This window comes from Sorex fumeus, unplaced genomic scaffold, assembly GCF_029834395.1.
Source record: "Sorex fumeus unplaced genomic scaffold, SorFum_2.1 ptg000232l, whole genome shotgun sequence".
Classification (NCBI taxonomy): domain Eukaryota; kingdom Metazoa; phylum Chordata; class Mammalia; order Eulipotyphla; family Soricidae; genus Sorex; species Sorex fumeus.
The window spans coordinates 519,774-543,039 of record NW_026606289.1 but is presented as its reverse complement, the minus strand read 5'-3'; the positions used below and the strand labels follow the sequence as shown (position 1 = coordinate 543,039).

Below are 23,266 nucleotides of genomic sequence, written 5' to 3'. Positions count from 1 at the left end.
CAGGGCCAGGGCCAGGCAATGACGCCATGGGCCCATCAAGGGCACGGAGCCCGTCCACCATAGGCACCCCCAGGGTCTCCAGCGCCCCATGTCTGATTAGCAGCGAGGGGGTGCTCCCGGGAGGCTGAACTGTCCCCGATGCCCCCGGCCAGTGGTGGACTGCCACGGAGGACGTGGTCCAAGGGGACAGGGTGCCTCAGCGCCCTGGACCCCCAGCATGCTTGGATTTGGGGGTTCAGGAAGGCCCCTCTCCACGCGGTAGCTGGGGTCTTGCCAGAAACACCCGTTCCAGCTTGGCTGCAGGCTGCAAATTCCCCCTGCATCAGTTGGGGAACGGGGGGCGGGGACACTCCCCGGGCAGCAGGAGGGTTCCTGGGTGGCCTTAGATTCAGCGGGGCTCTGGGCTTGGGAGCCGGGTTGACATGGGCAGCTTAACGGCCGGGGCCCACCTCAAGGACGAGCCTCGGGCGTGGAAAATGGCCTCCCCTGGGTCCCTCCGTCCACCCCAGCTGGCCTGCTGTCCCGCACAACCTGCCGTGGAAGTGGCGGGGTGCTGAAGCCCAACCCCAGCAGGCTCCCTGGCGCTGCTAGTGGGCACGGACATCCTATTGGCAGACGCCCTTGGAGGCCCCAAACCCAAGCTCGTCCTCTGTGGAAAGGGCCCGACCCACGCAGGGTGGTGAGGGGAAGCGGACCCCACCAGGAGCCCTGGTCAGTGAAGACAGCAGAGGTTTATTTCAAAAAAAGTCTTTTATTGTTCAAAATAGCACAAAACGACATCGCACTATGGTAATATTGAGTCACGGAAGTACTCTACAATAGATGAGGGGGTACTGTTCTCAGAAACAGAGATCCAGGGGTGCCGGGCAGAAGGGACAGGGAGACAAGGGGACCAGGCGACTGGGCTCCAAGGTGACTAAACGCGACGGTTCCACGGTGAAATATAATACAACCAACCAGGGGCCAGAGGCCGCAGTCAGGGAGCCCCCCGACCACGACAGTCTCCGGGAAGAGATGGGGGGTGCTCCTTCTAGATCCTTCGAGCGCCTCAAGTGTGGGCGCAGCGCAACAAAGCCTCACCGGCCAGTCCAAATGATGCCCCAAGTCCCAAGGCTGGCCTGGCACGACCGTGCCAGCCCCGACCTGGCGGCCGGCCCTCTCCCCCGGCCCGCGCCCGCTCGTGCTGCTCCTCCTGGCGCCGGCAGGCCGCCACGGGTGGGCTCACCCGGCTGGGCCTCCCACCCTTCCCCGGGAGGAGGCCTGAGGCTCGTCCCCCACCCCCTGCTTGGCCCGGCTGCCCCCAGCTAGTCCAACTCTAGAAAGATCCCTGCCAAGGCTTAGCCAAGGGCATAAAGGAAAAAAAAAGCCAAAAGAAAAAGAAGCTACACATCCTGTACACGGCTAACAACAGAAAAGGGACAAAACCCCACACACTAAGGCTAAAATGACAATAAAAATGTGAGCTCCATCAATTCCAACGGAAAATCTCCATCGACTGCAGCAGCTGGGCCGCGCTCCTGGCCCCACCCCGGGGCCGCAGCCAGGCTCGTGGGGGTGGGGCGCCACGGAGCACTGCTTGGGGAGCCCGGGGGCGGCTCCAGGCGCTTGCTTGCTTCTTACGGACTGGGGGAGGGCTGGGAATACGAAGGCCTCTAAGAAAACGGGGGAGCGGCCGTGGGAGCGTGGGCAGAGCTGGGGTCGGGTAAGCTGCGGATGCCACGGGAACGAAGTACAAGAGGAACGGGACGCCCTGCACGGGGGAGGGGGCCGTCAAGCCTCTCCGCGCGGAGGAGGGGGAAAACTGGGGGCACTCGGCCTTGGCTCCCGTGCCCCGCCCCGCCCCCGCCGGCCAGTCCTGGCTGCCGATCCCCGAAGGCTCGTGTTCCTTCCGCTGTGCCTCGGCCCCCTTCGTCCTGCCCGCCGAGAGCACCAGGTGTGCCTGGCGGGGCTCCTCGGGCAGCGCGGCCCCGGAAACTGTGCTTCTGTACAGGCGTCTCAAACAGCGCGAAGGGCGAGGGGTGGCGGCCAGCGACTCGGCACAGACGGGGGTGTCCTGAAGCAGAGGGGGCTGGAGGAGGGGCGGTGCCGGCGCGGCCTCTCACTGCCCGTCGGCCTTGGACTTCTTTGGAGCAGATTTCCTGGGGGTGGGGTGGGGGGGCGACAGGTCGAATGGCTGCCACCGCGCCGACCCGCCCGCCTCGGCCCCCAGGAGAGTCCCCCCCTCGCAGAGGGAGGCAACCCGGGGACGGTCCACGCCCGCTGCCCCTGCCCCCCACGCCCCGGTGCCCAAGGCACGTGCTCACATTTCGGGTGAGGCCATGGGCCGCTTGCTGGCCGGCTTGGTGCCAGAGCTGTCCTTGTTGGTTTCTGCGGGACAGGGGGCGGTGTGAGAGCAGAGGCAGGCCCGACCCCGCGAGCCCGCCTCTGCGCCGCGGGCACGACCTACCTTGCAGCCACCTGACTTGGGTGGCAGGGCCGTAGCCCTTCTCGTTGCGGGCGGCGATGCGGAAAATGATGGCGGGCTTGGTGGTGTAGTCGATGTGCGCGTTGGACAGGCTGGAGGACTGCACGAGGCAGGAGGGGCTGGGCCCGCAGTACACCCGCATGAAGGCCAGCTGCGCCGGGGTGGAGCTCTTGGACTCCCCGCTGGCCTGTGAGCTCTGGATGGCCAGGTACACCGAGTACTCGATGATCTTGCCGGACGTCACCGACGGCGGCTCCCAGGTGAGGTGCGCGCCATCTGGGCTCTGGAAACCCGGGGCAGAGGGAGAGTCAGGCCCGGCTGCCTGGGGCCCGACTCCCAATGCGATCGCGCACATCTGCCAGTCCTGCCCCCCCGCCCCCGCCCATCTGTTTCCTGACGAGGCGGTCTCACGTGTACACATCTGGAAGGCGACCCGGTGTAGTAAGGAGATCAAGCAATGGCCCAACACCCAAGAGCCCTGGGAGCTGGCAGCAACAGGGAGGAAGGGGATGCCGAGGGGAGGGAGACCCGAGCCCAGTCCTGGCACCGCCCTCCAGGCAACAGTCAAGCCCTGCCCACGCGACCTTGAGCGCCACTCACTTTGCTGATTTTTATGGCACACGGGGCCCCCGGGAAGCCGGGCAGACATGTCTTGAAGGCGGAGATCTCGCTGAAGGGCCCCCGGCCACAGGCGTTGATCCCCGCCACCCGGAACTTGTAGGCCGTGCCAGGCTGTAGTTCCTGCTTCTTCAGCTGGGTGTAGTCTGGGACTGTCCCGGAGTCATCCTGAGGGAGAGAGGACAGGGACTTGACTGTGCTGCTGGGGGGACCCCCGAGGCCCGGCCCCCGCGGCCCAAGCTTCCAAAGACACCCACATCACAGGGAGCTGCATCATCGGGGGGCAGGAAGTAGTGCGTCACCATGACGTTGGTGCCCTTGATGACCCCCACGTCAAACCACTGGTTCTCCTTCTTCACTGGGGCTTTGGGCGGCGGCGGCAGGTCCTGCTTCTGGGAGACAGGAGACGAGGAGACCCTGAGCGCGCCAGCCCGCGAGGCAGCAGCGGCCCCACGCCCCGCCCGCCCGGGGACTCACCACACCCAAGGACTCGATGCCGTTGGCCACTTCCGTCAGGGTCGCCGCGGCCTGCAGCTTGGCAGGGCTGGCCACCACGACCGGCTGGGGGGCCACAAACGTGTTGGACGGGGCCAGGCCTGGGGAGAAAGCAGCGTCAATGGGCAGCGCGGACAATGCAGGCCGGCGGGCCCCTGGGGCGGGGGCGGGCTTACTCTCAGTGGCCGTGGGCGGGAGCAGGGCCACGGTGCTGGGCACTGCCCCAGCCAGCTCGTTGAGGCAATTGCTCTCGATGGTGGGGTCGTTGAGGCTGTCGGCCGGGGCCAGGGCCTCCGTGGGGAGGTGGTGCTGCGCCTGCGCCTCCTGCAGCTGCTGCTGCTGCACCAAGGCGGCCAGCTCCTGCTGCGTGAGCACGATGGGGATGGTGGTGGCCTGGCCCTCCTGGCCCTCGCCGGCTAGGTGCCCCAGCTCTGCCTGGGTCACGGCGGCCGCCGCGTCCGACGTGTCCATGGGCTCCCCGGTGCCTGCTCCATGGGGGAGGGGAGACTCCTCAGAAGGGCTGCCCCCCCCCGCACCCGCCCCGCCCCCACGCGCGGCACCTACCCATGACAGCCTGCTGCGCCGCCTGGAGCACGGCCTGGATGGCCAGCGCCTGGGCCTCCTCGGTGGCGGCGGCCTGCGCGGCAGCTTCGGCAGCCGCTGTCACCGCCAGCTCCTCAGGGGTGAGCCCCGTGACCATGAGGGTGGTGGTGCCCGCCTGGGCCTCGGCCATCAGCTCCTGGGGCAGTGCCAACTGCTCCACTTCGGACTGGGTGGGGGCAGGGGGCTGGACCACCACAGTGGCCACCACGGCCGAGCTGGCTGGCTCCTGGCCTGAAGGCGGGTCCCCTGTGCTGCTGAGGTCCACGGCACCCTGGAGCTCGGGGGGCTGGGAGGCGGACAGGACCTCGGTGGACTCCCCCATCAGGGGCGTGGAGGCGGACTGCAGGAGTTGCCGCGGTGGCAGCTGCTGGCGCGGCCCGGGGGAGGCCTGGAGCTCCTCTGGGGGCTGCAGGATGTCAACAGCAGAGAAGGGCATGTCAGAAGTTTCGGTGTTGGCTATGGTCACTGTTATCGTGGCCGGGATGGGGACTTCGGGGGCCAGAGCCCCTGGGACAGTCTCGGTCACGGATGAGATCTTCTAGAAAGGGAGAAAAGCCCCCGTCAGAGGCAAGGGGAGGAAGGCCAGGAGCAGGGAGCTGTCCGCTTTCCCTGCAGGCCTGGCCAAGCCCCTGGGATGGGGAGGCGGAGTGCTGCCCCACCCTGCCGCGTCGCTCTCGGTGCTACTGCAGAGGGGCTGGCCTGGCGACACCCTACGGAAACAAACCCCCAGGGCTGCTCGCGGCGGGGGCCTCCCAGAGGCGGGAGCGCCCAGGCCCGGTGCAAGGCTGTCACCTGGTGGCCGGCTCTGGAACTGCACCAGCGGCGCCAGGTTGGCCAGGCAGCCTGGCGGGAACCCCCACCCCCACCCCACCCCCACCAGGGCTCTTACCGGCACCGAGGGGCCCGGGACGGGCGTGGACTGGGTCACAGTGGTCACAGCCCTTGTCAGCGCGGAGGACACAGTGGTGGTAATGACACTGGAACTGGTGACGTTCGCCATGTCACTCTGGGTGCTCTCCGCCTCTCCCTGATCGCTGGCGGTCGGGGGCGGATCTGTGAGGGCAGGCAGAGAGTGGGGTGAAGGGTGCGAGCACTGCCCGCGGAGCCCCGAGGCCGGCTGGGTGCTCCCTCACCTTGGCTGGAGCTCATGTTGGAGGTGACAGTGGTGGCCGTGTGCGTGGTGCCCGTCTCGTGGGTCTCGCACGGCGGGTTGGAACAGACCCGCTGCGTGGGGAAGGGGGCCAGCAGTGCCGCACCCACCGTGGGGGTCATGGCGGCAGAGGCCACCACCTCGGCGCCCGGGTCCAGGGTCCTGTGAGAGGGGCCGGCGTCGGGGAGCAGGGCCCCCACACTGACCGACATGGTGGTGCCAGTGGAAGTGGTCTGGTGCGTCTCGCAGGGGCGGCTGGCGGCAGGCTGCTGACCGCCCTCGGGCTGGCCGGCGTTCCCACTGGAGGTGGCCGTGGTGGGCGTGTGGGTGGTGCCCGTCTCGTGGGTCTCGCACGGTGGGTTGGAGCAGACCCGCTGGGCGCCGCCTGCATTCGAGGTAGTGGCAGTGTTGGTGGTGCCCGTCTCGTGGGTCTCGCACGGCGGGTTGGAGCAGACTTGAGTCACGGGGCACAGCAGAGCCTCCAGGGTGGTGACAGTCCCAGTGCTGTCGCCGGGCTCCCCGGCCCCCAGGGTGGAGGTGGCGGGAATGTGAGGGACCTCGACCGGGTGCCCCACCGACACCAGCTGGCTCAGGCCTGTCGCGGGCCCGTAGGGCCGGTGGCCCCCCACCTCCAGGGCCAGGCCGGGCCCCAGCAGTGAGGTTCCGGGAACCATCATAGTCATGGTGCTGCCGCTGCTGGTGGCGCTGGTCTGGCGCGTTTGGCACGAGGCAGCGGTGGCAGCCTGGGCCCCTTTCAGCACACCGGTGGCCACGCTGACCCGGACCACAGTGGGGGCGGGCGCAGCCGTGCAGGGAAGGTGCCCGGCGCCCATGCTGGCCACGGCAGTGGTGGCGGTGCTGGTGGTGCCCGTCTCATGGGTCTCGCACGGGGGGTTGGAGCAGCCGAGCTGGCCGGCCATGTTGGAGGTAGCGGTGGTGGCCGTGTTAGTAGTGCCCGTCTCGTGGGTCTCGCACGGAGGGTTGGAGCACACGCGCACCACGCTGCCGTTCTGCTGAGCCACCGCCGACGTCACCAGAGACGCCGCCGTTTCCTGTCGGTCACAGACAAACTGCACCTGGGGAGCCTGGGGGTGCCCTCCGAGGTTGGCCACGACCGTAGTGGTGGCCGTGTTGGTGGTGCCCGTCTCGTGGGTCTCGCACGGAGGGTTGGAGCAAACCAGCGTTACTGTGCCAGGCTGCACGTCGCCCTGGCCCGAGTCGGCGATGGTGACGGTGGCCGTGGGCTGCTCGGTCGTGGGCGAGGCCAGGATGGACACCGGGAGGTCATGCACGGGCTGGGCTTCCACACCGCTGGGGGCTGTGATCAGAGTCACCTGGGTAGGCTGGGCCACGGGCTGGGGAGAGGAGAGTGGACCGGTGAGCACGCAGCTCCATCCCTGTCGCCTGCGCCCTACGTGGGCCCCGCAAAGCCAGGACCCCAGGCCCCAAGGCCGCCAGGGGACTCGGTCACGAGGCACAGGAGGAGGGAAGCTACACGCAGAGGCAGAGCACGGCACCCTCTGCACAGGGCGCCAAGGACCCAGGCGACGAAAGTCATCCCTGGGAGGCCATCCTCCAGATGGGATGCTGCAAGCAAAGGCCAGAGGCAGCGGCGGGAACCTGGAGGCAGGCCCTGGCCCCTACCTGCATGGTAATGGTGGGGGTGGTGAGAGCGCCGGCCGCCGTGAGCGTGGTCTGCGCGGCCGACACGGTGATGGCCGTGGGGTTGATCACCTGGCTTGAGAGGGTGGCAATGGTGCCCAGGGTGGTGATGGGCGTGGCCAGGGAGGCACTGGTGCTGTGGCCCCCTGCTCCGGCCAGGCTGGTGGAAACGGTGCCGGTCACTGTGCCCAAGGTGGTAACACCTAGAGGCAGAAGTGGGGCAGAATGCAGTCGGCCGTCCAGTGGGAACGGGCAGCTTCCCCCCGCCCCGCCGACTGGCAGCCACATACCTGTAGTGCCCTTCACGACCAGCGTGGTGACAGCTGGCTTGACGGCAGACACGGTGACGGGGGTCACCAGGCGGACACCCCCCATGGGCACCGTGCGCAGGATGGTGCCTGGCTGTCCCGGGGCCCCCTTCAGCACCACCTGGAACACCGACCAGAAGCACCAGGGTCACACAGGCTAGCAGCAGGGGGTGGGGGAAGGGATGCCGGGCTGAGCGGCGGGCAGCTCACCTGGGTCACGCCTTGCTGCCCGTGGCCGGTGGCAATCTTGGGGACAGCGGTGATGATCTTGGCGGGCGTTCCGGTGCCGGAAGTCATGACCTTAGTGGTGATGATGGTGATCGGGGACTTGATGCCGGGAGTGCTGGTCACACCTGCTGGGACGGAGGCGGCAGCTGGGCCTCAACCCCGGGCACCTCATCCTAGCTGCACGCCCTCTGCTGCCACCCCACAGAGCTTAAGCCCCGGCAAGGAGGAAAATGGGGGAGCCCCTACCCGTGGCACCGGCCTGCGTGATGATGGCGGACATGGGAATGGTCTTGATGATGGTGGTCGTGCCAGGCTTGGTGGTGCTGGGGGACACGCTGCTGATGCCCAGGATGGTGGGTTTAGTCCCGGCCCCACTGGCCTGCGTGGTAGTGATGATGGTGGTGGGCTTGCCATCAGCCGAGGTCACGAGCTTCAGGATGGTTCCAGCCGGCAGGGGCCCTTTGGTCTGTAAGGGGCAGACAGGCGGGGGGCCGTAAGGCGGCCTAGGCCCGTGCTCTAGCCCTGAGCGAGGGTGGGAGCGAGCAGGACTTCCCGTGCCTCCCAGCCCCCACGCCCCAGGACCTTGTGCTCGGGGCACAGCTCACCTGAATGATCTGGGTCACCGGGCCCGTGGACGCCTGGCCCGTGACCGCGGACGTCTGAACAGGTTTGGTCTGGACCACAGACATCACCTTGCCGAGATTAGAAATCTGCGAAGCGAAGGGTGGAGCCGAGAGTGACGCGGGCAACCTGGGCGAAGGCCCCTGCCAGCAAGTCGGCCCGGGCACGGCGGCACCTGCCACTCACCAGAGCACTGCCTCCGGGGACGGAGATGGGACTCTTCACCAGGGTGATGGTCTTGGTGACGCCACCCACCACCGTGGTCACGACCTGGGCTTGCTGGGCCACGGTCACGGTCCCGGACTTGTGCACCGTGATGATGGGGCGCGTGGACGTGTTGGCGGCCGAGGAGACAGAGGTCCCCACCTGGGCGGCGGCAGTCTTCAGCATGCGCGTAGCCGGGTTGCTCACCTGGGGCGGAGGGCGGGCAGGAGTTGGAGGGGCGCTCAGCTCCCGAACCCTGGCTTTCAGCGGATGCTCAGGGCTACGTGCTGTCCCACCCCCGTGGCTGCTCACCATGACAGGTGAGGAGGCCACTTTCACCGTGGCGGGGAGGGTGGTGGTGCCAGGCGTCACGGCTACCGTCTTAACGATCGTGGTGCCTGCCGGGACACTCAGCACCGTGGGAGCCGAGGACGGAGGGATCTTCTGGGTGGCTGCAGCGGCAGCCGCCAGGGCAGCCATCCCACTCATCTGTGGGTTGCTGCCAATCACCTACGACGGGCACAGGGAGGTGAGGCCGCAGGGCCCGGGCACCCACACCTGACTGCCAGCCCCACGGAGCATCCTGCCCGAGCTCCGGGTCTTTTAGACCCGGGAGTCCGAGCCGGCTTGGGAGAAGGCTGCCTTCGGCTGCTGCAGGGCCGGGAGTTCCCAAGACGGACTCGCGGGGACAGGAAGGCCCGGGAAAACGCAACTGAATCAGCTCCCAACCCTACGGGGAACGTGCAAGAAGCAGGCACTGACTGGAACCCGGTCGATCAGGGTCGCGCCCTCCTGCCCCTTGCAGCACAGGCTCCTCACCGTCCCCTGGGCACTCTGTGTGGGCACAACCATCCGCACACCCGCAGGAAGGGAGGTCACGGTGACGGGGGCTTTTCCCGCCTGGCTAGCAGGTCGCATGGTGACCAAGGGAGTTCCTGTCGTCGCCTGTGGACCGGTCACTTTGAGAACAGCAGGGACACCTGGGACAGAGAGCCAACGGTGAGCAGAGCCGAGCCCCAGAGCCCCAGAGGCGCGCGGGCGGCCCTGCCCGACCGACACCAGCTCACCTTGACTTCGGGCTGCGGCGGGCACAGAAATGGAGCCGCCAGGCACTGTCGGCAAGACCTGGATGGTGGTGGTGGTCGGGGGAGCGGCAGCTGCCTGGGGCAGGAGCGTTATGCCTACTTGGGTCAGGGGCTGCACGGCAGGCGCGGCAGCCGCTGGGGCCGGGCTCTTGGGGGGGTTGGCAGGCACAGACGGGACAGGATTGGGTGTGGGGGAGGTGGCAGTCGCGGCCGTGGCAGGAATGTCGTATTTCTGGAGTTGCAGAAGGTAACTGTCGGCGGTGGCCACCGCCCCCCAGCTCACCTCCAGGGAGTTGGTGTTGGCTCTGACTAGCTGCACCCTCGCAGGGGGCGGCGGCTTTTCTGGAAGACAGTGTGACACGGTGAGGCCCAGGCGCGTCGGGTGGTGTGGGGTGGGGTGCGGTGTGGCATCTTACCTGTTTCTAGGTACCAGAGGTCCTTACAGCACACCTGGTTGTTCCAGGCCTTGCGGTAGCCATCACGCCCGCTCCAAATGTACAGGCGGGTGTTGATGGCGACGGCACAGTGTCCGGCCCGGGCGCGGGGAATGTTGTCCTCCAGCGTGTCCATGAGGATGGTCTCCCAGGCCATGGAATCTGCGGTGGGAGGCAGAAGGCAGGTCAGCCCACGTAGCGGAACACACACAACCCCAACTGCAGTGGTCCTGGAGTCTGCTGGAATTGGAACTCAAACCGGGGAGTCTCTGGGACGGAAAAAACGAAACTCCGCGGGGACAGAACCAGAAAAAGGACAGAGACCCCTCAGGACACAGATGGAAGAGGCACATGCCGCGCCCCCGCCCCGAGTCGGAAGCCTCCGCGGCCTGGCGGTGGGGATGTGTCCTGAGCGGAGCACCAACGGCCCTGGCAGCACCCCACCGCCAGACTCTGCCCCGCAACTCCCCTTGCACCGGGCCAGGATGGTGCAAGGATACTCACGGAGCAGTCTCTGTGCCAGGGAGAGGCCCACGGGACCAGAGCCCAAGAACGAGGCGCCCTGTCCCTGGGGGAGGGTGCAGGGTGTTCCCGGCGATGAGTTGAGGGGACAAGCCTGGTTGGGGCTACAGCGGCTGCCGGGAATCTGCTGCACACAGCAGCGCCCACCTTCCCCATGCGGCGGTGGTCACGGCCCCCGTGCACGGCCCCCTCAGAGAAGCGCGGCCGTGCTCTCGTGCCTGCTCGGCCCTGGGGTCCCACCGGCAGCTGCTTTCGGCAGGTTCTAGATGCACAGGGACACCCCACAGCGCTCAGGGCCGAGGCGGCCATACCAAGGTTGAGACAAGCCAGCGTGTTGGTGCACTTCCACTCCTTCTCATGTGTGGCCACTTTGACGTCATCCATGACGAGCGGAACCCAGCCACCAAAGACATACATTCTGGGACGAGGGAGGAAGAGCAGGAGAGGGTTGTAGAGGGGCCCCTGGGGGCTTCTCCCAAGTCCATGTCTCAATCCTGCACCCCCGACCCGGGCTGCTCTCTCGGTCCCCGGTACTCACTTGTTTCCAATAGTCGTGGCCGAGTGAAGGCTCCGAGGCAGGGGTGCCACACCGCTGAGACTGGGCTTGTTCCAAGTCAGGGTCTCTGCAGAGGGAGGCAGAAGGGTCACACTCATGAACACCCGGCACCCAGGGGCCCTGTGGAGCCCCACACCCGGGCTGCCTCCAAACCCCACTCCCCGCTGCTGCATTCGCTCTGGAGTGTCACCCGAACCTGCGGGACGAGGGGACCGCCAAGAGCTGCGGAGCCACACCCCCTTCCTTGAAAGCGGGACCAAGCAGTCCGGACACAGGAACAGCCGCAAGGGCCCGTCCTCGCCAGGGCCTCCCACCCGCGAGAGTCCTCCTTACCGATATCCAGGGTCCAGAGGTCTCCGAGTCTGCAGCCGCTCATCCCCCCGTAGATGACCAGCTTGGACTTCTTGTTGTCCTTCTCGGTGTAGACCACAGCCGTGTGGGATTCCCGGGGCGGAGGCAGGACCCCGTAGGTGATGGGGATGTCCCAGGCGACCACTCCGGAACCCGGCCGCAGCTCCAGGATGTACAGGTCATTCAGGTACCTGGGGGAGAGGGCTGCTCAGTCTGCCTTCCTGGGGGACCCCTGACCAACAGCCCGGGCCGGCCATCTGAGCACACGGCCTTACCTCGGAATGTTATTCTTGGGGTCCTCACTGTCATTGGCCAGACCCCCAAAAAGGTAGCATTTGTTGCCCACGAGAGAGAAGCTGTGGCCAAGACGCGGGCATGGAGGGGGCCCATTTTTGGGCGTCTTGGCTTTGAGTCTCTTCCACTCCCATCGACTGGCCTGCAAAACCAAGGCTCGGCGTGAGTGGGGGGTGCGGGCGGCGGGGTGCAGCGGGGGCAAGTCCGGCCAGGGGCTTACCTGGAGCTCATACAAGTCGTTGCTGTACTTCCCGTACTCCACCATGCCTCCGAACACCAGCAGGCGCGTGCCATCACACACGAAGCCATAGGCCGCGCACCCTGGCGGGATGTCCCCACGGACAGCTGGGATGAACCACTGGTTGGTGGCTGAGGACCGGAGGAAGCGTGAGTCACACCTCAGGAGCCCCTCAAGCCAGAACCCCGTGGCCGGAGGATCCTGTCCTCGGCCGCCTAGGTCACTACCTCTGTCTGAACTGTCTCCCCAGCCTGACCCGACGCCACCTGGGAAGTGACCTGGAAGTGTGGCCCCCCTTCAGGGCCTGCAGCCGAGTGGGAATGATGCCATCGGGTTTGCTCTCTACTGCTCCCCCGGGCACCGCCCCTCCCTTCACTGGCTGGAGGAGGGCGGAGAGACCATCTCTAAGGTCTCCATAGTGAAGAACCACAGGGTCGCTCCCTCCTTCCAGCCCGGAACACAGAGCAGGAGGCCCACAGGGCAGGAACGCGAGGTTCCCCGGGTCCACGGCCCCACGGCTGCAGTCCGGCCTGCCCCCTCAAGGGGAAAGAGACACATGCATGGACGGGGCCATGTTGTTGAACCGGGGTGCTTAGGGGCTACAGCCAGCTGTGTGCTCGGGGTCGCTGCTGGTGGTGGTCAGCAGCCCTTGTGTGCCAGGGACTGAATCGGAGCCGGTCACAGACAAGGGAACGTCCTGTGCCGTCTCCCACGAAGTGCCTGTAAGGGGTGCTCTGCAGAACGTCCACCACCCTGCCCGCAGCTCACGCCGACCAGGGCCCATTGACCTGACGGGGTTTCGGTGACCCCCAAGCAAACAGATGGGAAGCCCCCAGCTGGTCTGGCCCGCGTGACTGTGGGTGCTAGGTAACCCGCACGTGCCGGGCCGGCCTCCCGAGGGGGAGCCGACCAGTGGCCCTCCCCGGCCGGGCTCCCCCAGGCCCCACGGGCCAGGTCGGTCAGAGCGGGGCGGGGGCGGGGGGCTGTTAGCTGAGTCACCGGGGCTGGTCGTCGAGGAGCCCCGCCGCCCTGGGCACACGCACACGCACCCGGCGCAAACACAGCCCAGGAAATGCAGAGGCGAACCCCCTGCAGATGGGGTGGGTTGGCCGCCGGCTGCCTCGCCTCGGAGAGTCAGCCAAGTTCCAGCCGAAAGCGGGAGGGAGGGAGGGAGACGCCCTGAGTCCTGTTCTCGCTGGCTCCGCTAGAGGGGCGCCCACAGGCAGGCGCGGGCTGCGGGCCCCAGGGGCCCCGGGAGCAAGTTCGGGCCCGCGCTCTGCGCCCCCCAGAAGGACGATGAGCCCCGCTTCCCTCCGCAGCCCGGGCCCGGCCCGGGTTCGGATCCCGCCCCCCCCCCCCCCCCATTCGGCCTGCGGTTGCCGCCGTCCTGTCAACCTCTAGTGCGTCACCACCCGAGCGGCGGGGTGCGAGCCGACAGGCTCCGGCAGCTGCAGCTTCCGCCGGGCCACTTCCTGGGTGGCAGCCGATTCCCCCCTGCCAGGGCTCGGCGCCCAGCCCGCCGCCCGGATGCCAACTAACGGGAGACGGGCGTCTTCTTCCCGAGCAGCGCGACGCGGGCGTCGCAGGGAAGCGCCGGGAGCGCCCGGCCCGCAGCCGCCCCGCGGGGTAATCGGCTTTGCCTCAGAAGAAAACCCCCGAGGCCAAGGGCAGCCGCTGCCCCGCGCCCGCAGGCCGGGGTCACACCCCCGCGGAAGCCCGCGCCCCCCGCCCCGCTTCCCGCCCGGCGCGCCCCGCAGCTAACGGCTCGCGCGGCCGGGGGCGCCGCAACAGGTGCCCGCCGGGCGCGCCCCCTCGCCGGCCCCCGACTCACCCGTGTTGTACACGTGCAGCTCGTCCACGATGCCCTCGTTGCCGCCGCCGAACACCACGATGAGCTCCTTGATGGCCACGGCGCGGTGGCCGTGGCGGGGTCGCGGCACGGGGCCCGACCAGCCCACCACCCGCTTCCAGCGCGGCTGCAGCAGCACCGCCGGCGAGTTGGCGGGCGACAAGGCCGACGCCATGGCTCCTCGGCAGGGCGCGGCGGGAAAGAGTCCCGAGGCGAGGCGGGAGCCCCCCGCTAGTCCTCACACACACCCCCTCGGCTCTGAGGCAGCTCTCCCACAGAAGCGCTTCCTCACACCGCGGCTGACCGGCCCATGGAGGCCGCCATCTTAACTGCCCTCCGCCCCGACGCCTCTTCCCCCGCTCCTCGCTCTGCCCGGGCCCGCCGAGCCTCGTCGAAACGCCGAGCGTCGAGGCGCACGCGGGCGCGGGCGGCCGCACGCCGGCGCTCGCACTTCCCGCTCGGACGCTCCCGCTCACACGCCGAGGCGGGCGGCCCTGGGAGCCGCCATCTTGAGCCGCCTCTCTCTCCTCCCTTCCTCAGTCGTAGCCCTCCCCCGCCGGAAATGGCGGAGCCCCGGCCCGGTTCCCACACACACACACACTCCCCCCCGCCGCGAGTCTCCGGCTCTGGCCGGCTTCCGGGGCGGGTGGAGAGGAGCCACCGGCGCCGCGCTCGGCTCAGCCCCGCCGGCGCTCAGACCACAATTGTGGGAGCCGCCATCTTGAGACCGTGCCGCTCCCCAAACAGGCTCGACACGCGGGAGGGAGAGGGGCGCGCCTGTCACCCGCGGAACGAGCTCCGGCGCTCGACGGAGAGGGCCGGCTGCGGGGCTCACGCCGTACGGCTTCGGAGCTGGCGAAGCGCTCCCCTCAGTCCGCCTCTGCCGCTCAGGGAGCCGCCATCTTGAGGCTAGCACCTCCGTCCCCCCTATTCTCTTCCTCCTGGGTCAGTTCTTCCACTGCAGACCCAAGGCGAGACGGCGTCCGGTCCTTACTTTCCTCCCGATAGCTCGGTCCCACCGGAGCCGCCCCCAAGTGCCAGAGTTAGGCCCCGCACTGGCAACTGTACGGCAGGAGGAGCGGTAACGGCAGGGCGCTCATGCCTCCTCCCTGGGAGCCGCCATCTTGTGCAAAGAAGTAACAACTAAACATGGCGACGGTCGGGCGAGGGGGCGGTGTCAGGTGACGTCACTGTTCTCGCCCTCTCTCCCGCCCTCGCACTCTTCCGCCCCCCCGCCGAGCCCGGGCCTCTGAAGGGTCCCTGAGGGGTGGGGGTTGGGCGGGCCGTCTCGGCCACGAGCCGGCGCCGCGGGGCTCTCGACCGAGGTGCGGGCCGTGCTCGGGTCAGGCGCACGCGCGCCCAGCCCCGAGGACCCCCTGGGCGCGCTTCCACGCCTCCGCCCTGGGAGCCGCCATCTTGCCACTTCCCCACGCCCGGCCGTCCGCGGGCGTCAATAGCAACTTTCAGCACAAAACAAAGATGGCGGCGGCGGCTGGGGCATCTGGGGAATGCCCGGATGGAAATGTCTCCCACGAGCTGGGCCCCGCCCCCCTGGGCTGGGAACGCGCCTCGCGCCACCGAGCCGCGGACTCCCTTGGGCTGACAGCGGGGACGGGGGCCGGGGCTGCAGGAGAGGGGCTGCCGGCGCCGACGCGGGCGGGCTCCGCGCCCCGGGCGCGGCGGGAGAGGCGGCGGGGCCCCGCCACGGGCCGGCGGGAGGCGGGCGGGAGGCGGGCCGACGGCGGGCGGTGACGCGGTCGGGCGCACGCGCGGGGGGCGGAGCCGCCGCCGCTCCCAGGCTCCCAGGCTGCAGGCCCCGCCCCGCCCCGCCGCCCCCGGCCGGTCCCCGCGCCCCCCGACACGCCCCGGGCCGCCGCGCGCCCAGCCGTGCCCCGCGCCCCACGGGCCGGGCGGGCCGCCGAGGCTCGCGGCGCCGGAGCCGGCCGGGCGCCCGCGGGAGCGGCCCGCGTCACCCGCTTCCCAGCGCCCCGCGCCCCGCCCCGCGCGCAGGCGCACGCCGGCCTCTCGGGTCCGCCCTTTTTTGAGATTTGAATTTCCCCAGCCCTGCCGGGGAGGCCAAATCCCCGGATGCTGATCGCTGGCCTTTTCGCGCCAATACTGTAAGTTCTCGCCACCACCTGGGGAGGTGGGCCCCGGCCTCGGCCGCGCACCCGCCGCTTCGCCGGGGCGGCCTGACCCCGCGCCGCCAGGCACTCGGGCGCTCGCACGCCGTGGCGGGGATCTGGCAGCGACGACCGATGACTTCCCCGCCGTCTCCGGCTCGTTTCACGTTCCTTTCATCTTCCGCCCTCCGCCCGGCCCGCCGGCAGTGGCAGTGGCGGGAAGCGGTGCGCCCGGCCCGCGCTCCCCGGCCGCCTAGGTCACGCGACCGAATAACGGCTTTCCCGAGCATCCCGCCTGCCTTGTAACTGTCTCGCAATCCACTTCACCGAATCGGGCCTCCTGGTAGCCAGAGTCTCGCAAACACTGGGAGAAACCCTCACACCCGCCCTACAAGCTCAAGCCTTGCTCAACCACTTGCCACTCGGTCCCTTTCTCTTGTAGCTCTCCGGGCTTCAGGGGGTACATTTGGAAGCGTTCATGTGAGCCGTGCCAACGGGCTGGGGCCACTGGGCCAGGCTACCAAGTGTCCTGAATGACCTTGCTGTGCACCGCACTCAGCTGGCCCCAGTCCCTGGACTCCTTGCCATGGGCCTGGTGGCACACAGGAAGTTTCTATCCAGGGTTCCCGCTCACCGCTGTTGCCCCAGGCCCCTTGAGTTCCAGGTGTCTGACCTCACCTGCTGGGCCCCTGGGCAGTGGGTGGTGCCCTTATCTGTAAAAAGGCCGGAAGGGGGAAACCACAGATCCTCAACAGCAGGTGGTACCCCCTTCATGCGTGCCTCAGGCAAGGGCAGGGCCTGGTGCTGAGGCCCGAGGTGGAGATGTTTCGAGATGTTTCGCAGGGCCCCGAAGGCCCAGGCACTGGGGACACTGGGAGCGCTGAGAGTGGCCCCCTCTTGTTCGAGGAGCCGTGCCCCAGGGCCAAGGCTCTGTGGAGGCTCTCCTGGAACCCTCTGCTGACCTGCCACCCAGGAAGTGCCCAGAGGAAGTGACTTAGGGTGGGCAGGGGCCAGAGAGCTCCTGGGGTGGGGGTGCTGGCTGGTGGGACCTAGCAGCCAAGACACAATGGGCTGCGGCGTGAGGGTGAAGGACCCCAAGCCAGGAGGGCCAAAGTCGCACAGCTGGGAGGCAAGGTCCGCCCCCTCCTTTGGGAACCCTTCCCCCCTCGCCCCCATCCTGCTACCCTCACTGGCGCAGGCAGGTGCGGGTGCCGATAAGGCCTCCCCGCCCTCCCTCTACTCCCCTCTCCCCACTTCCTCCGACCGTGTCTGACAGCTGTTCTTCACCTGGGCACAGCGCTGGGGGCCAAGGAGGCGGCTCAGCCGTGGAGCACACCTTGAGTGTGTGGGGGCCCCAGAACAAACAGAAAGGACGATCAGCCATGGTTGAGAACTGCTGTGGTCAGGGGCCACATGTGCGTGGGCACCTGCTCTGACAGACTCCAGCCACGGGGATGGGGGGGCAGACACAAAATGGTCAGGCCAGAGAATCTTCTCGAGGGCATGCCTGGATTTCTGTGTCTTGTGCTGGAAACTGACGGACAGGCCCTGAGGGGAGGGCCAGGGAGCCCGAGGCTCTTTTCCGGTGGGTTTTTCTCTAACCACACAGGAAACGGGCAGCCGGCCGCCCTCGCCAGCCAATCAGCTGCGTGCCTGCCTTCTTCCCGCAGGTCGAGCCCGCGCCTCGGAAGTCACGGGGCGTCTTCCTGCTGGCTCAGCCCGGAGACCAACGAGGTTTGGCAAACAGCGTTTCTCTGAACGAGCGGCTGCCCCTTGGAGCTCCGCGGGCCACGATGAAGCCTGAGTGGGGCCCGGCCCTGGCGCACGTGGCTCTGACCACCAGCCTGTGCTTAGCCATCATCTGCACGGGCGTCTTTGAAGGGGTTTCTGTCGAAGTAGGCTTCGAGCACTATGCCGAGCGGCCCGTGGCCAGCCTGCCCGCCTTCCTGGCTATGCCCTTCAATTCCCTCATCAACGTGGCCTACGTGCTGCTGGGCTGGTACTGGCTGCAGAGGGGGCCCAGCGGCCCCAGGTACCTCGCAGCGCGCGGGACACGGTACCTGCAGCATGTCTTCGCGTCCATGGCCCTGCTCTATGGCCCGGTGCAGTGGCTGCGCATCGGGACCCAGGCTCGTGTGGCCGCCCTGCTCGACCAGTGGGTCACCTTGCCGATCTTCGCGTGGCCGGTGGCCTGGTGCCTCTACCTGGACAGGGGCTGGCGGCCCTGGTGCCTCCTCGGCCTCGAGTGTCTGTCCCTGTGCAGCTACGGCCTGGCTCTGCTGCACGCCCAAGGCTTTGAGCTGGCGCTGGCCGGGCACATCGCCGCCGCCGTGGGCCAGGCCCTGCGCACTCAGGGGCGCCACGGCAGCGCCACCTCCGCCACCTACTTGGCTCTGGCCGTGCTCTCCTGCCTGGGCTTTGTCGGGCTCAAGCTGTGTGACCATCAGCTCGCGCACTGGCCCCTCTTCCAGCGGCTCACAGGCCACTTCTGGTCCAAAGTCTGCGACGTGCTGCAGTTCCACTTTGCCTTCTTGTTCCTGACCAACCTGAACCCTCTGCAGACGCTGACACGCGAGGGCAAGGCAAGCTGAACGGGCCTCTCCCGCGCCAGCCTTTCTGCCGTCACAGTGTTCAACACCCCCACGCCCCCCTCAGTATTGGGGACCGAGAGCTTCTGCTCTCAGCCACTTCACTTTGGAGGCACCACCTGGGTGTGTTCTCCTTGGCACTTTTCTGTAACGGAAAATTCTAATAAAATGTGGGGACCTCCACCCAGCTCATGGTTGTCTGTCTGCGGGCACTGGGCAAGTAGCCTCGGGCCCGACGGCACACTTCCCGGAACTGACCCTGGGCTTGAGGTGGCCGGGCTCAAGCCGGCCTCACAGTCGCTGCGCCCTTAGGTGCCCTGGTCAAGAAGCAATGAGGGGTGCACCCCCCAGTCCAGGGTGTGAGTTGCTACGGGGCTGGGTGTCACCCAAAAGAACGAGAACATGGGCTGAGGGGCCAGAGAGTACAGCGAGTAGGGCCTTGAACTTGGTCAACTTGGGTTTGTTCCCTGGAACCCCATAGAGTGAGCCCTAGGCACTGCTAGGTCTGGCCCCCAAACAAAATGGAAACGTTAGGACCAGAGCAAGAGTAGTTCAGCAGGTAGGGCGTTAGCCTTGCACATGGCTGACCCAGGTTCAATCTCTGGCATCCCCTGTTCCCCGGAGCACGGCCCAGTATAATTCCTGAGTGCAGAGCCAGGACTAACCCTTCAGCGTTGTCAAGTATCCCCCCACCCCCCCCCCAAAACAGAACATGGACCAATCCAGTGTCCCATTCAAGCCTGTTCCTTGCGCGGATGTGGGGGCGGGAGGTGTGTTCTGTAATCCTCAGTCTCCTGAATGTTTCCCTAAATGAGGCTGGGAGAAGTGGAGCGGCCAGGAAGATGGTGGCCTCTGTCCGGAAGTGCCACTGTCCCCCAGGTCCGCTTGGTCTGCGTGGGTGGGAGTCTCTCCCCAACCCTAGAGTTCTCAGAGCCATGAGCAGCCTGAGTGCAGGGTGGTGCTGAAATGGGTCTGACCCCCCCGCGGGTACCCGGGTTCTTTGTACTTCTGCCAAAAAGAATTTCAGCCAGAGGGGCCAGCGGGCAGGGCATTTATCTTGCACGTGGCTGATCTAGGTTCATTCTCCAACACCCCTAATTCTGACCCTGCCAGGAGTGATCCCTAAGCTCAGGGCCAGGAGGAAGGCCCGAGCACCACTGGGTGTGAGTCAAAAAAATAATAACCCAAAGAGTTCCAGGCATGAAATGGTTTTCGTTGGGGGACGAGGAGGAGGCAGATCAAGTTATGCACCCAAGAGAGAGCACGGGCTTCTCCACAGGGAGAGAGCCGAGGATTGCCCATGGTGGAAAAGCGCCATCACACACCCCCAGCTGAGACGCTGACGCCCCACGGGGGCCTGCACCCCACTTGCTTTGTGACATTGGTTTTATAGGAATTTCCCAAACCACGTGGGACTTTCTCTGCAGAGAAGAGTCTGTGGCCAGGGCACTGTGGGGGAGGGCTTTGACTTCTTGCTGGCGCCCCTTTTGTGTAAGAACTCTAGATCACTGGATTGCTCCTTCCGTTCATTGCTGCTCCCCAAGATTCATGCTGGCGGTGGGGGACAGTCTGCCTGTCTTTCCCCTTGCTGTGGGCCTGATGGGATTTGTTCGTTTTCATTTGCTGCTCACACTGGGATTCTCAGGACTTGCTCTTGGCTCTGCTCAGAGATCATTCCTGGTGGGGCTCAGGGGACTGTCTGCAGAGCCCGGGATCGAACCCAGGTTGGGCTGGTGCTGCCACTGTACTCGCTCTTTCTTTCTCTCCAACCCGCTGATAGGCTTGGACTGTGGCAGCCACGGGTCAACACCTGGAGTCGGGTGACAGCAGGGGGTGATGCGGGTTCAGCCTGGGGGTTGCCCTCTCCGCCCCCCAAGGTCAGCCCGTGAACCTGTGAGTTTAACTCATGCCTCATGTTACACGCGTATGTGCGCACACATGACTTGACCTGTCGGTTGCTTGTCTGTCTCCTGCCCTCAACTCTTCCCCCTTCTCTCTGTTCAGTTGATTTTGCACTAAGAGAGCTGTGTGATGATGGTGCTTGCCGGGGACTGACCGGGGGTGCCCTGTGGGGGGTGCAGTGCTCCCTTACTGGGACTGCCGGTCTGTGCTGCAGGGCTCACGTAACACGGCTGAGGGCTGGCCGGCACACAGGGATCTCGGCCACAGAGCCGTGAGGGCCATACTCAGCATGCGCCATGGCACTGGACGCTGAACCCCTGACTCACGCTTGCCGGGCAGGCTCCTCCTGGGCCGTCTCCTGCTCCTGTTCCCTTGGCTTTCGAGCGCCGGTCCTGCCCAGTCAGCTGAGAGGTCCGGCTTGTGGCCACACAGCCTGTGGGTATAGTCTTTGCTTCGCAGTGGTGGGGGTGTTGGTGTTCCGCAGGATACCCTTCTGGGGCTGCAACACAGACTTTGCATTCAGAAAGTCGGGGTTCAATCTCTGCGTTACCTGGTCCCCCAAGGACCACCAGGTGATGCCCCAAGTCAATGACTCACTAACAATACACTAAACTGGTTGCCTAGTGCCACGTGCTGATGTCCCCTGCTGTTGTCAACCCTCTTGGCCACCACAGAGCCTTTCGATGACCAACTGGGAAGCCTGGAGCACTGGGTGTTGTGTGAAGGGTCTTCTGTGTGGTGGAAACTGGGTGTTGTGTGAAGGGTCTTCTGTGTGGTGGAAACTGGGTGTTGTGTGAAGGGTCTTCTGTGTGGTGCTTGGCTGGCCGAAGGGCCCTCTAGGCGGCCACGTGTGGGGCAGGAGCGCCCCCGGGGCTCTGGGGTGGGGTTGCTGTCTTGGCCCTTGAAGCAGGTCGCCCATGAGGAGAAACCAGGCTCCCGGGCACCTGGGCATGGGGTGGCTCTGCCTCGCTGGGCCAAGTGGCTTCCTCCCTAGACCTAATAACGTCTGGCCTTCCTGCTCCTTCCGCCCCCTGCCCTGCCCCTGGGGCCTTGGACCGGCCTCACGGAGAATGGGAGGCCAGCAGACACCCGGCGCGGCCGGCCGGTGGCACAGGCATGGGGTCTGGGTGCACCCTTGCTCCCTCCCTCCCACACGCTCTGGGTGCAGGCGAGTGCAGTGACTTCCGGTGCAGCTTCACTTCCACTCGAGGCGACTGGCCCCGCTGCGCCACTGTCACGGTCATTCCCTGGCCCCCAGCATCCAGGACTGAAGGGGGAAGATGGTGTGGCCTGGAATTTCAGCCCTGTAAAAGCAAAAGGGAGCTGCCGGAAACAATGAAACGGAATTCCTGTTCCATCTGCCGTTCCACGCTGGCTGTGTGCAAGTGGGGTCTCAGAGAGGCTAGCACCCTGTGTTCGCCACCGCACAATTCACGGGACCCAAGAGGGATTAGCAGCTAACTGGAGAAACGCCACGTGCCTGCCCTCCCAACCCCCACAACACACACAACCAACTGACACCGGCCTTCTAGAAAAGAAGGGCGTTCCACCGCCAACCTGCCCGCGGTGAGGGCAATGACACGTGTGAGGGCAGCCGTCCCCGTGCCTCCTCGAGGGGGTCGGCAGAGGGGCCCAGGGGCCGCGGGAGCAGGAGGAGGAACGAGTGTTAGCGGGCACAGGGCTCAGTTTGGGATCCAGTGTTTGTGGCCAGGGTGCCTGCGACTTGTCTAGTTCTCGTAGAAAGATGGTGAGGCCGGGTGACAGTCTGTGACTCCTCTTGGGGCCACAGAGCTGGAACAGGAGGTGCTTGCCTTGATGCAGCTGACCCTGGTTCAAACCCTCACCACCACATACGGCCCCCCAGGCACTACCAGGATCACCCCGAGCACTGCTGGGAGAGGCCCCAAGGAGACGAGCAGCAACTGAATGTTCTTACTTCCCCAGAGCCGTACCCTTCGGGACGCTTCAAATAGTCATTTGTGGGGCTACCTGGGGAGTACCAGGTGAAGGTCCTTGCCTCGTGTGGAGCCCGTCGTGGTTCCGTCACCCCAGGACCACATACCAGTCCATGAGCCAGGAGTAAGGAGAGATAGGAAGAAGGCCTAAACACTGCCAAGGATATCTGGAAAATCCGTAGCGCGGCTGGAGAGATTAAGGCATGAGCCTTGCATGCAGCAGACCCCGGGTTGATCCCCGGTTCTGCTGGGTCCCCCAAGCACCACTGGAATGACCCCCGAACACAGAGCTTGAAGTAGACCCTGGTCACTGCCAGGTGTGGCCCCCAAACCCCAAGCCAACCAAACAATTTGACACTGAACTCTACAGATCACTAGCTGGCGGCCTCGGAGTTGGCTGAGTTCCCACTGCCTCAGTTTCCTCTCTCTCTCAGAGGAGCCTCGATGCAGCTGGGGGCTGTGAGCGTGGAGGAGGGACAGGAGAGCAAACTGGGCAGGAGTCAGCGGGCAGCAGGAGGCCTTCCCGCAGCAGAAAGAGGCTGGAGAGCAGCGCAGTGGCCTTGGGGCTCAGGCTGGGAGGAGGAGGTGGCCAAGGTCAGAGCTGCCCTAGGGCTGCTCTCCGGTTCTGCTGAGCTTTTGTATCCAAATGTTATTGGCAAATCAGTTCCCTATCTTTGTCCCCTTCCCTGTGGTGGTTGGGGGGGAGGGGGAGGGGACCCTTTAACACATGGGAACTGCCAACCCTCCAGGAACGTACCTCACCCCCAAAGGCCCTGATGGTCAACAGCCGTGCTCGCCGCCCCGCCCCGACTGTGCTTTCCCTGCCCTGCTCCTGGGCTGTCTTGGCCATGGCACCCGCGCGGCTTCTCAGGCTGCACCTTCCCCGGTGCAGAGCTCGGCTCCTGGGCCCGGCCTGTCTTTCCACCTTTTGCTTCCGGATTGACTCATTCCACTTTTAGGGCTACACTGGCAGGATCAGGCTTACCCCCGGCTCTGTGCTCAGGGGTCACTCCTGG

General features: G+C 66.5%; 2 protein-coding genes across 6 annotated transcripts; one reads left to right on the top strand and one right to left on the bottom strand.

Moving 5' to 3' along the window:
- Positions 1-731: 731 nt before the first annotated feature.
- HCFC1 (host cell factor C1) lies at positions 732-15,192 on the bottom strand. Of its 5 annotated transcripts, none has more exons than XM_056108671.1 (26): positions 13,665-15,192; positions 11,816-11,964; positions 11,577-11,737; positions 11,284-11,492; positions 10,933-11,017; positions 10,706-10,812; positions 9,855-10,034; positions 9,421-9,780; positions 9,173-9,333; positions 8,666-8,863; positions 8,336-8,560; positions 8,134-8,238; positions 7,775-7,994; positions 7,511-7,653; positions 7,283-7,421; positions 7,065-7,195; positions 5,314-6,685; positions 5,070-5,233; positions 4,142-4,718; positions 3,754-4,065; positions 3,560-3,678; positions 3,340-3,474; positions 3,065-3,250; positions 2,447-2,747; positions 2,304-2,367; positions 732-2,138 (listed from the first exon to the last, which is right to left on the bottom strand). In XM_056108671.1, the coding sequence occupies exons 1-26, from the start codon at positions 13,855-13,857 to the stop codon at positions 2,099-2,101; spliced, it is 6,036 nt and encodes a 2,011-aa protein (XP_055964646.1). In that variant the 5' UTR covers positions 13,858-15,192; the 3' UTR covers positions 732-2,098. The 5 variants fall into 5 exon arrangements, with proteins under 5 accessions (XP_055964646.1, XP_055964645.1, XP_055964644.1 ...); XM_056108670.1 differs by having other exon boundaries at positions 3,754-4,062; positions 6,975-7,195; positions 13,665-15,189; XM_056108669.1 differs by having other exon boundaries at positions 6,975-7,195; positions 13,665-15,188.
- Positions 15,193-15,727: 535 nt separating this feature from the next.
- On the top strand, positions 15,728-18,566 carry TMEM187 (transmembrane protein 187). Its single transcript, XM_056108702.1, has 2 exons — positions 15,728-15,802; positions 17,476-18,566. Exon 2 carries the CDS (start codon positions 17,599-17,601, stop codon positions 18,394-18,396), a length of 798 nt encoding a protein of 265 aa, XP_055964677.1. The 5' UTR covers positions 15,728-15,802; positions 17,476-17,598; the 3' UTR covers positions 18,397-18,566.
- Positions 18,567-23,266: the final 4,700 nt, after the last annotated feature.